Below are 18,193 nucleotides of genomic sequence, written 5' to 3' on the forward strand. Positions count from 1 at the left end.
GTGTCCCCCACAATTCCTTCGATGTCTTAGTTCCACTGTAGACATTATAGAGGTCGTCTTGGAGACCACTCAGAATATAATTACTGTAAAGGAAGTCTGAATGTTTCCAAGCTTCTACAATTACGAAACGCTCTTTGTCCGAGGTTTCCTCGGGCACCTCAGGAGCGTCTTCACTAGTGAACCGTTGCAGACACAAAGTGGTGAGGTAAAAGAACATCTTTTGCTGCCATCGTTTAAAGTCAATGCCCGTAAATTTTTTGAGATTCTCCGCCGGTGCCATTGTAAGCGGAGCATTTGTGCGACTTGATGTGGGAATATTAGTTACCCCCACAGACATTGTCGCATCTTGCATTTGACTATAGCTTGTCATTTTTTCTGTCACCACAAGACAAAAAAATACTTAGTATTTTCAGAATACTACTTATAAAGTTAAGCAACTTTAAACTTTTCTTCTTGTTTCTAGTTGACAATGAAGTTTTTATGACTTTTAATTGTCAACCGAATGATCTTTAACTTGTGATGAAGTTTTTAAGACTTCAAATCACTAGTTAAGTTCAGGCGGGGTAGAAAGTTAAAACTTTAATCTCCAAAAACAAGCTATACAGATTCTGAAAGTTTATTTCCTTAATATTGTCATTTCCTTTTACGGGTACGCAGAATCTGTATATGCAGAACAACAACTTCAACTAGTTCATGTTTAAAACAAGTACTCAATGAAGTACAAAAAATACCCTCAACAAAAGATCAAAGTGATCTTTCTTAGATGTGTAATTTATTTTCAGAAATCAAGATGAAACAGAAATGACCAAATCGCCCGAATTCACGGACTTTCCTTAAGGAAATAATTCCCCTCACTGCACCCGAGGTTGCAAAATTTTCCTCCCAAGATCAAATGGACAAACAGACCAACTGTAGCGGTACCTCAAACAGTTGGAATAATGTCGAACTCACTTAACGGATTGACTGATTACACAGAGTATTTGTAAAGACAAGAAAAGAGTTTATTGCAGAAAAATTCATATCAAAACCTGTGAATGAAAGCAGGTTTATATAGCCTGTGAGATGCCTCTTCGAAAAGGTGGCATTGGTTCACTTAAATGGTGTGATGTTTCTGGAGATTCATGTCTGTTTACCCAAAGAATGTGTCCTTCTCCAAGCAGACATACTAGTTCACTAAACAGTACATAACGAACAAACATATCATTTCATTGAACAATTGCATCAGTTTAAAGCAGTTCATCATTTCAGAAAATATTATTTTAAAATCTGTATGCATGTATAAATGGAGGATTACTGGTGCATTTTCCTTTCGTCATTCGGATTAAATTTACGTGAAATAAACTTTGTCCAAAAAGATAGATCTCATCGATCGATCATTTTCCAAATCCAAATCCGAAGGCGAAGCCGAAGACGAGCCGAGCGAGCGACGACAACGGCGTGAGGCATTTTTTATTTCTTGCCTCACTTAGCATGTGGAGTAAGTGCTTTCTATTAAAAACACTCCATTGTTCCCTTCTCCCACCAATGTGGGAGAATTAGTGAACTTTCCAATTTTGGGAGTACACCTTCTAAATTGGTGTCTCCTTTCTTCCACTATTTTTCTCTCCATTTTTCATTCACACCTTTTTCATACATATTGAACCCAACAAGATTTGATTCGGTTTTGGATCTTTGATTCGAAAGGGGTGTTTCTGGGTTTGCTTTTTTGGGATTTGATTCGAGTTGATAATTTGTTATTGAGGTTCATCAGCGCGGACTCTAGCGTATTTAATCGAAATAATACATTGATTTTGAAAGCGGTATTGAGGTCCAATTCTATCTTCTCTCCCTTTAATTTTTACGTGAATGTGAATTATTTGTTGTTTGACATGTTTGAATCTTTGTTTTGTGTTGGTTGATGTTGGATTTGAATGTGGAAACTAGGATTGATAGTCAAAGAATTGATTAATTATTTTGAGAATGAATGCAGGAAAGGATTGATCTCGATAAAAGTAAATTTGGATTCATTGATGATATTGAACGTGATAGAATCATGATAGGTCGAGTGGTGTAGGCAAATAGTAGGTTCGGGTAGGCAAATTTAGACTTTGTGGATTGTTGAATGTTGAAAATGTTTGTTGAATGGTTTTATTTTATAAATTTGGTTCAATTATACTTATTTGGCCGGGGAATGCCCCGAAGGAAGTTGTATTTATTCACCGGGGAATGCCCCAACGTATCATGTTTTTGAACGAGGTTCGTGATTAAGGCCTGAGGCATCAGGTAAAACACAGGAGCGTAGTTAGGATTAGTGTAGGTTAGAATAGGATTTATTTTTCGCATTTTTTAAATTTTGGACGGTATAATTGCTGAACACTATATTTTGAATTTGTTTTGTTTCATCTGTTTGATTGATTTTTTTATGTGTTTTGTGTGATTTATAGATTTTTAATGTCAAATTAGCCGATATACTCCACCAAGCGATCGTGGTCGAACCACAAGATTGAGGGGTGCCTAATACCTTTCCATCGGCCAACAGAATTCCTTAACCAGATCTCTGTTCGCAAATCAATTTAAAAGAGTCAAAAGCAGTCAAAAGCAATTTTGAAAAAAGATTTTCACAGATGACTTGGCACACCCGATTATGCCAAGTGGCGACTCTGAGTTGATTATAAAATGAATCCTTTTTTAAACAAATCTTCATGTATAAAACCCTTTCAAACTTTAAAAAGTAATCTTTTCAGGTTAAAAAAGGGGTGTGACAGTATGAATGTGCTATATGTATTTATCAATTTGGTATAGCTACTATATATGCTTGCACAAATTTTCTCTGTAAAAGGTGTATTTATGTGGTATATATATTGTATCAATGTGGAATAACAGTGTATCAATCTAGTATAAAATTATATCAATATGGTATAAAAGTGTATCAATGTAGTATAATAGTGTATCAATGTGGTATAAAAGTGTATCAATTGGATATAGAAACTGCATGTGACCGACTGGGTCAATGGCGAAAAGAGGAAAATAAATTGGCCGACTGGCTACTGTTGTCCATATTTTCAAATTGTGGGCCCCTTTTTTTTCAGAGTGGTCAGCCCATGTCCTTTCCCCTAATATTAAACCACGCTAAAAATGTGTGAATTCAAACTCGACTAGCCCACAATATTTCTCTATGTTGCGTCTCTCGATGGCAAGTAAATTAATTTTGCAACTTGATTTTCAATTAATGAAATCAACATTAACACAATCATACGCTATAATTAAAGGTGAATTCTATTGAGATTGGTGTAATTATATTCACAGTAATTGCAGTTTGTGTGAAATTATTTGTACATAAGGCAAATCACATGGGGTCATATATTTATAATTGACTCATATATAAGAGGCCAACTCCTATGGACTTGGAATCATGTGATTAATTGGAGGTCAACATTAGAACGTTGACATCTTCAAAATTCTAAGGCTCTCATTGCGCGGCCTGCATTAGGCCGTGCAGTGATGATGAGCGTTCATCGCGTATTGCCTATCTGTCACTCGCTATAGTCAGGCATTGCCCTCGCTCGATGGTTGTGTGTCAGATCCAACAGTTTATAGTAACAATGATATATACCTAGTACAATCTCACGACAAAGTCGGGTCTGGGATAAAAAGGACGTAAATCAACATTACACCCTGCTCAGATGTAGAGAAGTTAGTTTCTAATGGACCCTTGAATCAAGGGAAAAACAGACCAAAATAGTCTAGAAAAAGAATAATGGAAGTAGAATTAAGAAATAGGAGTAGCACATAGTAACAAAATAAACAACACATAGTAACAACAACAAAATAATACGATAGTCAAAGTATAAGAAACACCTGATAGTACCAGTGTAACAATCAAAGGACAAGAAACTACAGAAACAGTACTAAAACTTTTAGTATAAACTAATAACAAAACAACGCATTGCTACCTACTAACCTTTTACCCACAACTTACTGTGTTTTTCTTCAAAAAAAAAAATAAGAAATCCTTTCTATTATTATCCACTTCAGTAACTTTTTTTTTCAAACATTGCTATATACTTCACAATGATCAATTTTTTCACCTTCACATTAATCTTGTACCTTTCCCTAATATGATACTTTCAATATTCGTTAGAGCGCTACAAAGATAAACTTTGGCAAAAATTATTATAAGCGCACACATATATTGTAATAACGGATGCATATCCTGCATTATTTTTCAATAATACGGAATAAGATCATGCCCAAAGAATTACATATATATGTACATAAAGATTAAAAGAGTTGTTCTAAACTTCTAATTTGTCATCATAATTTTGAACTCATCAAAGCTAAGAACTCCATCTCCATTTATATCAAATCTACTAATCATAGCTTTACAATTTTCAATGGAAGTTGACTCACCAAGTCTACTCAACATCCTCTTCAAGCTCTTAGGAGTAATGTATCCACTACCTTCCATATCTTCATACATTCCAAATGCTCCAATTAACTCACTCTCTTTATTCCTCTCTTCCTCCATACCTTCCATCAACTTTGTAAAATCCTCCAACCCTAACAACCCATCCCCATCGGAATCCGATAGCCTCACTGCCATCTCAGCCTCCTCCTCCGTCAGCGTGCCTCCTGCCGCCTTCATGCACCTCCTTAGCTCCTCTGGTGACACCTTTCCATCTCCATTCTCATCAAAATACGTAAATAACCTCTCTAGTTCACCGTTATAATTACTAGTACTACTGCTCACTGAAAGAGCGTCAGCAGCAGTACTAATAGTAGTTGTTGTAGTCGCCTTTTTTAGGGAAAACTTATTCCGTAATCTTGAGAAAACGGACTTGTTTTTTGTACTAGCAGGTACAGAAACTGACGCCATACACATGTTGCACGTTGATATTTAGAAAAACAACAATTACTTCTCAATATCAAATAAGTTAGAATCAACTAAATAAGTAGAAACAACAACGAACTTTTTGTATGATGATGAATTTAGCTATCGGAAGAAGAATGGGATATTTATATGAGATATAGTATATAGTTTAATGATTGTTAATACCGTGGGCAAACCTATGTATGGAAACTTCGTGCTAATAATAAAAATACAACATTTAGTTGTACGGCATTTTGTTTTCTAGAAAAATAAAGTAAACAAGTTTTTATAAGTTTGAAAAGTAAAAGCCCAACACGTTATTAAAATTATTAAAGATGATGATGAATTGATGATTGAGACAGAGCTTGTGGGACTATATATAAATAGTGAATTCAGATAGTAGTCTTATCTTCAATGTAAATAGGCCATGTAAATATGACGTGTTTTATGTGTGTATAAATGTATATAGGGTGGTGGAGCTAAGTAGGCCATTGTTGAAAAATTATTTCTTATTGAAGAATCTAATTAGTTTGATTTGATGTGATTTTTCGATAATTATTTCCACTTGTAATAAAGGGTATGTTTTGTAGGGAGCAAAATATTTTTATGAATTTTTTTTTCTTTGTATTTGATATCTTGTACGAAGAAATATGTTTTTCGTGATTTTTTTTAAAGTATTTGATAAATAAATTAAAAAAACATCATTTAGAAGCTTTAATAATATATGATCTAGGCAAAGGGAGGGGGTGGGGAAGTGGTGGCGGAGGCAGAAGTGGAGCTGAATTGAGTTCACGACTTCACTTAATTCTGTTGTTTTTGTCTGAAACTTTACGTACTAATTGTCTATAAATTTTTTACTGTAAACTTAGTGTTACTGTATATTAATTTAAAGTCTTGTTATAGAAATATTTATAAACTTTAAATTCTGAATTCGTCGATGATAAAATTATTGGAGGTGGAAGGAAGACAATTAGACTATATATCTATTAAATCTATTTTCATAGCATGTTGGAGGTTGGAAGGAAGAGAATTAGACTATATATCTGTGAAATCTATTGTCATAGCAAATTGAGGGTCTTTACAAAATACTATTTTATAAAACACTGGGTATATTATTGTTGGTGTAATCTTTTCTATCCATTGGTGTTTCATGTTACTGTTTAATTGGCTGTAAACTTTTTATTGTAAATTTAGTGTTATTGTATATTAATTTAAAGTCTCATTGTAGAAAATTTTATAAACTTCAAATTTTGAATTCGTCGATAAAATTATTGTAGGTTGGGAGGAAGACAATTAACGTGAAATGACATTTGTTGTCGCAGGTGTGTACTATATATCTACTATGTCTAGTCACAAAAAAAAAAAATAGCTCCGTGTACTAAGTTTTCGCTATGCGCAAGGTTTGGGGAAGGATCCGATCACAAGGATTTATTATACGCAGCCGCATGTTACATTTCTAACAAAGACTGTTTCAGAGGTTCGAGGTACCCTACAAAATACTATCTTATTTAAACTTTGTAATCTTTTCGATGCTATGGTTTTTCTTGTTACTTTTTAAATAAAAAAATATTTGGTAGTAGGCATGAAATCTATTGTCATAGCAAATTGAGGGTTTAAAATATAAAATACCATTATTTAAACTTGTAATCTCTCCCTATGGTGTGTTTCTTGTTAATTACTTTTTAATTGATACTCTAAAAAATTTGGAGTTGGCATGATTTGAACAAAGTTGTTTCTTTTTTCTTCTTCTAATAAGAAACTTAAAAATTATTCGATTGCATATTTTATTCTTGTTTGTTACATTGCCACCTTTCTTTTTGGTCTAATTAAGGGGTGAAGTAAGATGGGAGAATTTTGACTATTAACATATATATCTTCTACTATATAACAAAAAGTATAATAATGTTCTTAGCTTTGTTTTTCTATAGAATATACAAACAAGAAATTGTAACAAAAAGTATAATAATGTTCTTAGCTTTGTTTTTCTATAGAATATACAATCAAAAATTAGTGCTTTAGTTTCCATTAAGCTCCAATGTTATTGAAAATATCAAATAATAATAATAATAATTCCATTACATAACATCAAAATCACTCAAGAATTAATCAAGCATTATTTGGTCAAAGAATATGCACTTATAAACCTATATAATTATTCGAACATATTAATCTACCGGCACTTAGCTTGCCTCATAAATATATATTTCTCCAACTTTGATAAAAACGAGTTTAATAATCCCTTCTAGAAATTGTCATTTTTAAGCAATTACCCAAATTATTATTATTATTGTCAAATTGAATGAATCATGGTTGATATATTTGTTTTAGGAAAAATAACATAAACATACACTTTAACTTATCATATTTACACAAATCTCCGCCCTTATAAAGTAATTACAAAAATTTTAACTAATTATGGGTCTTTGTTGGATGTATCGAGGAGATAATTATATATCTCGAAAAACCCAAAATCGAAAAAAAATTATAGGGAGCTAATTATGTATCTTAACAAGGAAAAAATGTATCTTCGTTGAACATATTATGTATCTCGACAGATTCAAAATTGAAAAAAAAATATTTTGGGAGCTAATTATATATATCTTTACAACAAAAAAATGTAGCTTCTTGGACGTATCGTGAGCTAATTATGTATCTCAATAAAGTAAAATCGAGATTTTTAATAATTATGCAAAATGTTAGGATTTTCTATAATTAAATTTCAAACTGTGGGAATTTATGCAAAATGTCAGTATACTATTATATTATAAGAGACAGTCGGTGCAGCTTCATGTTAGTTTCATGGACAATTTGATGTTTAATTATATTAAGTTAATTTGCTGTTTACTATTATTAGGGCATAACGTGTGTATCATGCTAATTATTGATCAATAGAAGATTGTTCTTTATAATACGTAAACCCCTATGATTAGGAAAATCATGTGATTAGAATTTGTATAGAATTTAGAATAATAAGCTTTGATCGTTTATCATTCGGTATCAGTAGGGGTATGCATTTGTGTAGTTTGGATTGGATATGAAAAATTCGATTTGAATTTCTTATTTTTCGATTGAAGAAATAACAATTCAAAATTCAGTCTAAACAAACTCGAATTGAATTGGACTTTTTAAGTTCAATTTTGAATTAATTTGATTGAATATTTCAAATTTTCGATTTTGATTTTTTAGCCTTAAACTTAAAGACAATCCATAAAAATTAAGAACCTCAATTCATCGAATAGTTTGCTCCTTAGAGTATATAATTTTCTACAATTAACAAGGATTGAGGCAACCCTGCTGCCTCTTCGCGGTAACTTAATATTTGATTTAATACTATAATAGGTAGGATCGTAAAGTACTAACAAATAACCGAAAATTCATACTGCTAAATCCGATATCCAATCCAATGCTCATATTTAAAAAAAAAAAAAAAAAAATCAAAGTCCAATTCAAAATCCAAACCATATATTCAAACAAAGTTTGGATTTCGGGTTGACCCAAACTAGCATACCTATTTTAGCGTCAAAAGTTTGGATTCAATCTATATTAGGATTTCAGTTTTTCGAATCAATGGTTAAATAATTTATTGAATTCAAATTGAAATCTCTAATTAAAATGAAGAAATAATTATCAGCTCGATAAAAACTGTGTGTGAATTCTCACACATAAATTCTAGATGATTTGTGAGAATCCAGGTATTAGTTTTCTAAATCTAAATTCTCACACATCTACGTACAATTAAAAGATGACTTTATACTAGATGGAATGAGTTTTCTAAATTAACCATGGTGCTATAGTTAGGTTAATGTTATTATCACATGAAATTTCTCTTTTGATAATAATCTAAATTCCCAACCTATAAATTTCAGTGGGCAAGAGGAATTTTAAGTGTATACTTCCTCTCTTTATCACGAACAAATTGACTAATTACATAAGTCCACACATCATTAAAAAAAAAAAAAAAAAAATCCACTTAATTTCAGTGGGCAAATGGATTTGATCTATTGTGGAATTATGATCAAGTTTAAATCATTTCAAGCTTATCTAAAATCATATATTTGAAATATATGTCGGTTGATTTTGTAAAACTACATATTATATATGTTGGTTGATTGTGTAAAACTACATATTATAAAGTGATAGAAGTATAAAATAATTTATATTTTTTAAATCCTACCTTTAAAACTTTGTTCGTTGGTTGACATGATCTAGTCATTCTGACCTAATTGAAAAAAGTCACCATATGTTGATTCACATTGATCTTTTCATATAAACTTGTATTTATTATTGTATGTATATATAACTATTTACTTAAAAAGTATTTATCATTGTATGTATATATAACTATTTACTTAAAAATTCATTGTAATAGTAATGATATTATTTTATAAAATTATATATTATATAACTCTACATACAATTAATCTACATACATGTATCGCACATGTACAGAATGAGATATTAAGTTCGAAAATATATTTATTCTTATTCAAATGGTAAAAAATGCACTAGAATATCCATGTCTATTATGCACACGATTTACATACAATAATGTTTATTCATTACCAAAACTAATTCATTTATGAATATTATTAGGAGTAGAATAGGAAAAAGAATTGAAAGGAAAGAAAAAGATAAGTGTAGAAGGTAATTTTGTGTAAGGTTAATCAAATAATTTAATATTTTGATGATGTACATCACATGTGCCATGTTAATTATTTGATTGACATATTTGAAGTCCATTATTTTCATTTGAAACTTTTATATGTGCTTAGAATAATTAAATAATATGCAATGAAAATGTCAAAGAAGAAGGGGAAATTTAAAGGAAAAAGAGGGTTAGATCTTTCTCATTAGTCCACATATTGTGACTTGTTTTTCTTGTTCTCCACACAATATTCATCATTTACTTTAGGATTTGATTAATTCATATTCGTGTTGGAAAGTCTTATTCAGGATCTAAAGCACTAAATTCTCAAAATTAGAATTCAACTCAAAACTTTTAATTAAGAATAAAATAGGATATGTCATTCTAAAAATTAGAATTCAACCCGAGACTTCTAGCTAAGAAAATAAAAGGACAGCCCGGTGCATTAAAGCTCCCACTATGCTTAAGGTTTGGGGAAGAGCCCCACCATAAGGGTGTATTGTACGCAGTCTTAATTCTTACCTTGCATTTTTGCCAGAGGTTGTTTCCAAGGCTTGAACACATGACCTCTTGATCACATGACAACAACTTCTAGCTAAGAATGGCCTAACATATGTCATTTTCAAGATTAGAATTCAACCCGAGACTTTCTAGCTTAAGAATGAAGGAATATTTATCAGTTATCATCGTAACGCAACCTTAAGTGGTCTACATATTATGATTGGTAAACAATGAAAGTGTGTACTGATACAAGCATAACATGTATTGAAATAAATTGTTCAAAGGCACAAATGCATTGAATAAAAAGAAGGAAATACAGAAAGAAACCAAGAAAATAGAAAGTTGTCTAGTGGTTTATATCTGTCAATTAAATTGCATACAAAAAGAACTCAAAAAAAACTCTTCTAGTGCCATTACAGTATATGCTAACAAAACTTTCCTTCTAATAAATAACAGTATAAAATAAATGTTGGTTGATTTAAAACTGTTACACAACCAAATATGCATTAAGCGTCTACACCTTGCGAGCCAAAGTCCTCTGCTTAGTCGCGAATTGTACTACTTTTTCCTCTACCGGAAGACCTTTCCTTCGTCTCACAGAATCCACGAGTTTTCTTGCTACACTCTGCGGTACACTGGCACCATCTCCAAATTCTTCTTTCTCCTCCTCGGTTCTAGGTACAAAGAAAGGATCCTCTGGAAGGGCTTCCCAGTGGCTAAGAACGAGTAATGCACTTGCAGCTCCAGAAGTCTTTCTCCTCAACTCGTCGGAGAATCCAAAGCTTTCTGCAACTGGCACATAAGCATGCACAGTGAACAACGAAGAACCTTCCTGCATTTCTTCGTTTACTACATGGGCACGCCTGCGATTAAGAACTGTATAAGTGTTGCCCAACTGGTCGTGTGGGGTGTTCAGCTCACAAAAGTACATGGCTTCCACAATGCGAGGTTTTCTTTGGAGAACAGCAGCCCTGCAGGCCTCCTTAACGACATTCATAACCTGTCCAGGGAAGAGTCCATATTGTTCTGGCTGTGGAATAGGTGTGTCACTATCATTTGGTTGAGTAGCTAATGGAGATATGAAAGCTTCAATAACAAACGCCAAACCCCACATCGGTTCATCACACAAAGGGCCAGATGCTGTAGCCAACTGGAATCCAGATAATATACTGCTTTCGAGATTCTCAGCTTCTCGTAGAAGGGTCTGATCTACCCTAGTTGATGATTCTGGTGATGCACTGCGGTCATCATTGTCACCTGTAAAGCCCAATTTTTCAGATACATAAGGGGAACCCTTTACAAGAACAGAAGTATCATCGCTCTTCCCTTTCACGTCTGGGGTGAGGAGAATGTTGGGACCGACCTGCCTAGGCCCCAAAGCCCAGATCCTCCTTAAGAATTTTTGCCACATTTTCTTACATTTCTCAATCCTATCCTTTTCCGTCTCATCAAATCCAGTAGAAAAGTCGCGCTCCACAGCATCTATCAGGCGTTTCTTGAGTGCTTCAATTGGATTCTCATCTTCTACGATGCTACCTCTGAGAGTTTCCGAGCTTTTACAATCCTGCAAAGATTTACCTCCAATGATGTCTCCAAGCAACTCCGAACTTTCATCAAGCAGCTTCGTCAATGCAGTTGGAAGTTTCATAACACGCACTCTAACAACACATCTTCCATTTGGCGTTTCTTTCTCCAAATAATCAGAGCTGCGGCTCAATAGCTTCAAATTTTCTAAGGGATTAGCACTATCTCCTTCGATGGTCTCTTTGAAAGATACAAGCGGAGCAGAGACTTCCAAGTTTATCTTTGCAAATCTCTCCTTTAAATCTTTAATGCATCTCTCTAGGTGCACCTCACCAGCTGCAGAAAGAACATGTTCGCCCCTGGCAGAAACAGAAACCTCAACGAAAGGGTCCGCCCTGTTTAGAAGCCTCAAACCTTTAATAAGTGCACCCATGTCAGCAGGATCAGACGGTTCAATTGCAACTTTAAGCATGGGTGAAACTTGGAAAATCATACTTGATAAAGGCCAACAATTTAACGTAGATGAAAGAGTCGCACTCTTCAATATATACTGGGCAAGTCCTCGGATAGCTATGACATTACCAGCCTTCGCTGACGCCACTGGTTTCAACCCTTGACCCATCATCATATACAAGGACTGCAATTCAGCTTCTTGCACATGCTTCTGCTGTGATTCTTCCTTTAGTGGATCATATAACGCAGAAAGCACAAAAACTTTCTGTCCAGCATGAAGAACCCCACTAAAGATCCGGGCAAACGCAAGGAAACATTCATCAGAGTCACCATTTCCGTTGTCATCCATAATCTCTCCACGCGAAAGCATTTTTGATGGAATAGCAAACATCTTAGAAACGAAAACAACACAAGGTGCATCAGGGCTAGAATCACAGGACTCCACAGATTTCCTGAAAAGTTCGGCTTCGGAAAGCACATTGGGGTCGGCACCTATATCCAAGAGTTCTCTCTTTGGAAGCAGCCGAGATATACGGAAAGTCTGAGCAGATACAGGATCAGGCATATATTTGACAACCATAGACAAAATTGTATCTGACAATGGAAGCCAACGACTCATAACAGATTGAAGCACAGATTTCGGATCCTTGTTTTGAAGTTCGCGTGGAGGTATAGACAAATTGAAAGACTTTATAACTTTCTCAAGCATCCCCCGGTCTCCATCATCTTCCACGGCAGCTTGATAAACCTGCCAAAGTGGCTCAAGAACAAATTGCACAAACATGGGTCTGGCCTTACTTCCACTACTAATTCCCTTCTTACCTACAATCATCTTAGTCTTGGCATTAAAATACCGAGGTCCCCATAATGCCTTCTGCAAGGCAGCCGAACTTGCACCCAGTTTTGAAGCATAAAACTCGGCAAAATCACTAATACTGAAGCCCCATCCATCTAATGCACACACAAACGTGACATTCCCCTTCTGGGGTTGGAAAGTATCCTCTTCGTCCTCCTCTATGAACTCTGGATCTGGATATTCACCTTCCACAAGTCCCGACGGGGCAGACAACAGAGAATCAACGTCCGACAAGTACTTTTCAGACTTGTAGGCACTCACTATACTATTCACCTCATGAACAATCCTCTGCAAGCGAGTATACGCCTCCAGCGGAGTCAATCTCAATTCAACAATCAATCTATCAATCTTATTCAAAACCAAACACGGTGTAAGCTTCTCAATCCACGCCTGACGCAAAACAGCATGCGTCTGAATGTGAACACCCTCTACAGCATCCACTAACACCAACGCCCCATCACTCAAACGCGCTGCAGTTGAAACTTCACTACAAAAATCCATGTGACCAGGAGAGTCTATAAGATTAATCGAATGTTCCTTATACTCAAGACCAATAGACGAACTCTTCATAGTTATCGCTCGCCTCTGCTCCTCATCTAAATAATCCATAAACCTAAGTTTACCCGCTTGCTTCGGGTGAAGCACACCACCACCAGATGCAGCAATCAAATGGTCAGCCAATGTTGTCTTCCCATGATCCACATGAGCAAGTATACATATGTTCCGAATCTTTTCAACATCAGAATTCCCCATTTCTTATCTCCTCAACTAATAACAACACTTCTCCAATAAACCCAAAAACTTATCCACCCAAATAACTATATATTTAGTAATACTATTTCACCTTAAATAAGCTAAATTTGCTGACTTTTTCACACAACAGGTAAAAATCTAACAAAGTAAAGCAAAAAATGAACTAACTGAAACAAACCCAGTTGGGGAAAATCAAGACTTTTGACAAAATGGGATTAAAATTTCTACTGCATTCTTCTCACAATAAGTAAAATCCGAACGATTTATGCAAGAATTGAACTAAAAGAGACAAACCCGGATGGAGAAAATTAAGAATTTAAGGGAAAACGATTGAATTTTCAATTGGGTTCTTCTCAAATATTGATCGCAATTCCAACCCCAGAGTCAAAATTCGAACGAATGATGCAAAAATTGAGCTCACAGAGGCAAACCCAGTTGGGAAAAATCAAGAATTTGAGGCAAAAGGGATTGAATTTTCAATTGAGTTCTTGTCAAAGAATGATTGCAATAAAAACCCCACAGTCAAAATTTCAATTTCAATTTCAATTTCAATTGAAATTGAAATTGCAACCCCAGAGGAAGAATAGGTAAAATTCAAACGAATTATTCAAGAATTGAACTCAAAGAGAGGATTTCTATGGGGTTCTTTTCTATGAATGATTGGAGAAAGTCGAGAGATAATATTGGGATGATTATTACTATTATTGTTATAGCCTGTAGGTCCAACAAACATGACTTGATTATTATGCAATCGGTATGAGAAACAGAGAAAATCAATAGTATTTGTGGATCAATAGTGTCGTCGGCGATGGTAAATACATAAGAAGAAAATTAGGGTTTCAACTTTGTAAGATAAAAGCACCGATGGATGTTTTTTGAGGCGGTGCAAAAACTGAATCCATCGATAAATCGAATTGATAAAAATATTATTGGGTTGTTGGATTAATAATTTTTTAATGATGTTATAAAAAAAAATTGGGTAAACAATTTAGTATCGGTTTAGCTTATCAGGTTATCGGTTAAACCGATAATACAATAAAGATACACCAAGTTGTTGTTTTATCTTTATTTATGTTATATATTTAAATATCTCTCTTTCTCTCTATATAGATAGATAGATATGCATATGTGTATGTATATAGATTATATGTACTACTAATTCATAATTCAGTAATTCATAAAGTATTAACCTATTCAGGGCAACAAAGGTACAATATAAAGTTCGGCTATTATTGTAATAAAAAGTTTGAAGTATTTATAGCTTCCAACAATTAGGATTCAATTATTTTTCTAACTAACATTCAGTTCAAGTTTAAAAATTTTTGTAAACTAAAATGCATTGCGTAGGTTTTGGCGTTAATTAAGATTTTATTTTTTTATGTTAGTTGTTACTATTTCTATTTTACAAGTATTTTCTTATTGATTAAATCAAAAAATGAACCGTTAAGGACCAAAAATCGCTAAACCGAAACTAATAAGAAAATATCTTATTGGTTGGTTATTGATTTTACATATTTAAAAATCGAAAACCGATAAATCAAATCAATAACACGTAAAATCGAATCGAACCGACCGATGCACACCCCTATTCAAAAGGCGATGATTTAGGGATAACGAACTTCCAAAAATAAAATAATAAGTTTTTCTCTGTTATTTTTACTTTTCAATTATACAAAAAATATCTAATAATATTTATTTAATTTTAAAATAAATAAATTACCTATTTTAAATTATTTTATAATTAATTTCTATTAACATTGTCATCAACACATAGATGCTACCTAAACCATACTTCCTCTGTATCTACTACTTATATAATAAGTCACAATAAGGAGCTGAAGCAGATTGCCCATGGTCAACATGCTTGCTTCAGATGCTTTAATTGTGATTTTTCTATATTATTCTTGTTTTGCGGAGAAATTTTCTATTTTTAAAGAGTCGCCACTTAATTTTGAAAAGGAATTAAGAAACTCTTATAAAGTTACTTCAAACGATTCAAAATAGGAAAATCGTTTAAATTAGAGATTCTAGGTAAGTGGTTCCTATTAACGTTTTAGGAAGGTATTAGGCACCTAAAACGTCCGCTAACTTGCGGCTATCCGTACTGTTTGAAAATAGTCTATGATTAACCTTGAAAAAAGTTGATTTTTGAAAAGAAAGTGATTTTAGGAATATTTTGGTATTTATGCAAAACCAGTTTTTTAGTGACTTGACTAAAGATTTAACTAGGTTCGCAAAACACATAAGACAAACAAGCATAAAGAAGAGGGAAAGGGGAGGAAGTAAGGGATTTAGGCCATTGGGCCCAAATCAACGAGACCTGTCCTAGTCTAATAGGGCTTTCGACCCATTTCACCTGTCCTAGTCTAGTTTTTTCTCTCGAACCCTTGGCTCGAGTTTGCATCACCTGTATTAAATTTACAACCTTGGCTTCGAGGCTTAAATAAAGGAATGAATGAAATAAATAACTAAAGGCGACAATAAATGAGTAAATAAGCAACATAAGCAAAATAAATAAAAATAAAAAATAAAAATCAAGACTTTCAAGTCTCTTGGCCGCTTCAAATATGGGTTTAACCGTTGCTTCTTCTCTCGTTTCCTTCTTGCATCCATACACCATATGATCGATGCTTACGCTTTCTCTCAAAATTTACTCGACGAGGAAAATGTAATTGAGAGTCCGTGGCGGACTCAGATGCAACACATTCACATGAATCAAAAAGGAAAAAATAATTAACAATTCTACTATTCAATTTGGTCTTAATTACACACATTATGATCAAACTGCAAATGATGATCACTTAAAGAGCTTATATCCAAGACAGTTCAAAAGTGGATCTGAGATAATCTAAAGATCCATTATCACATTGAGAAGGGTAAGTGTTAATCAGAATATAGAATCTACATGAATTTAGTTGTAGGTCTTTCCAAGTATTACTATGTGATGTCGCAGGTAAACAACTGAACACCTTTGAATCTTAAATTGGTACAGCAAACAAATTGTTTTGATACACTTTCAAAGGCACAAATTCTTTATTCATCTCAACAATCATTGATCTAGAAATAACTATAAGGCTCTTCCTGATATTTTAGATATCAAGGCTTCTATAATTTTCTAGTGTAGTGGTAACTCCATTGATTTGTCATTATACGAGACAATTATTTATACAACTAATTAATCACCAAGACAATTAGCCACTAGAGAACAAAGAAATATTTCAATTTGAACACAAAATATCCATTCAAATTAACTAAAACTAAGCAAATGGGCAGGTTGCATTTACTAAAATCAAAATAGAATCTGCAACTATAACCCAACATAGATAGCTCGAAACTGCACCTATGGTGATCTAAAAATAGATGAACCAAGAAGGACAGTAATACTACTAGGTAAATGACATGCCAATTCGAAACGAGGAACAGCTAAATTAATACGAACAACTACTAAGCAATCAGTAAAAAAAAAGAACGAAAATTCTCAAAGTTCTCATCTTAAACTGGAGAACCCCCCAAACAACTGAAAACCACGATAACGGTACGACAACCCCCAAAAAAGAACCACCATTCAAAAATAAAAAATTTAACTATCATGAATCATAATGATGTATCAATCTTGGTCACTTCGTCTATAACAATTTGCGGGAAATGAAAACAAATGCAGCCATTCTCCAAAACATGGTCTTGCAAAACTTTAAGAGTTTTAGACCCTGAAATCACTACCTAAATGGGAGAAGAAACGATGCAAACCAGCTTCAAGAAAGAGTTTGCAAACTACCAGGATTTTCCAACATTAGAAATGGCAAACAATGGCCAAATCTAATTACCCAAAATTATAATTTTGACAACGACAATAATCGATGATAGGGACCCCATTTATCCTCCTTTTTCATTGAAGCATAATATACAACTGTCGCTACATACTTATGCACCCAGCTTTACCTCAGCATGCACAATGACACAATTCATACACACACTTGTACGGATCAAATATACGCAGATACAAAGAGATGAAGAAGAAAGAACGGGAAGAAGTGAGGAAATTAAGGGTAGAAGCAATAATAAGACAGTGAGCTCGAGAGAGAATGCAGTAAAATCAACATCACAATCAGAAGCCTGGACTCGATTACTAGACTACGTTTATAGAATAGTAGCAAAAGAAAGAAACACACACTGTGAAGAAAGAACAAAAGGAAAGACGTTCACCTTTTACAGAGCAGCAAAACGGTACCTAGAGGCTAACTTCAGAATCACAACCACTAAAGAAAACATCTTCCTGGGAATCGAGGCTCTAATCTAGTGGGTAAGCCTTCGAATACAAAAACAGAATTCCTTCTAAACGACTGAATTTTTTACAAGAGTTTTCTTTCTTTTCTGTTCTTTTCTTTTCTTTTCTCCCTCAATTTCTTAAACCCAAAATTTTCTCTCTTATGTTTCTGCCTTTTGAGAATTTTTCCCTCAAATTCCTAACCCAAGAATTTCCAACCCTCCAAAAAAATCCCCTGAAACGGTGACCCAAGGGGTCTATATATAGAAGATGAATTAGGGGTCCTTTTGGGATTTGAAAAAAAATGATATTTTGAATTTTTAAATTCAAAAATCTTCCCCCACAGCC

The 18,193-nt window shown here is 33.8% G+C and overlaps 2 protein-coding genes across 2 annotated transcripts; both read right to left on the minus strand.

Moving 5' to 3' along the window:
* Positions 1–3,962: 3,962 nt before the first annotated feature.
* On the minus strand, positions 3,963–5,356 carry LOC107848657 (putative calcium-binding protein CML19). Its single transcript, XM_016693432.2, has one exon. It carries the CDS (start codon positions 4,859–4,861, stop codon positions 4,283–4,285), a length of 579 nt encoding a protein of 192 aa, XP_016548918.1. The 5' UTR covers positions 4,862–5,356; the 3' UTR covers positions 3,963–4,282.
* A 4,971-nt stretch (positions 5,357–10,327) lies between these two features.
* LOC107847664 (elongation factor-like GTPase 1) lies at positions 10,328–14,439 on the minus strand. The gene has a single exon (XM_016692055.2). The coding sequence runs from the start codon at positions 13,579–13,581 to the stop codon at positions 10,510–10,512; it is 3,072 nt and encodes a 1,023-aa protein (XP_016547541.1). The 5' UTR covers positions 13,582–14,439; the 3' UTR covers positions 10,328–10,509.
* Between the last annotated feature and the right edge of the window lie 3,754 nt (positions 14,440–18,193).

Source organism: Capsicum annuum, chromosome 11 (assembly GCF_002878395.1).
Source record: "Capsicum annuum cultivar UCD-10X-F1 chromosome 11, UCD10Xv1.1, whole genome shotgun sequence".
NCBI lineage: Eukaryota > Viridiplantae > Streptophyta > Magnoliopsida > Solanales > Solanaceae > Capsicum > Capsicum annuum.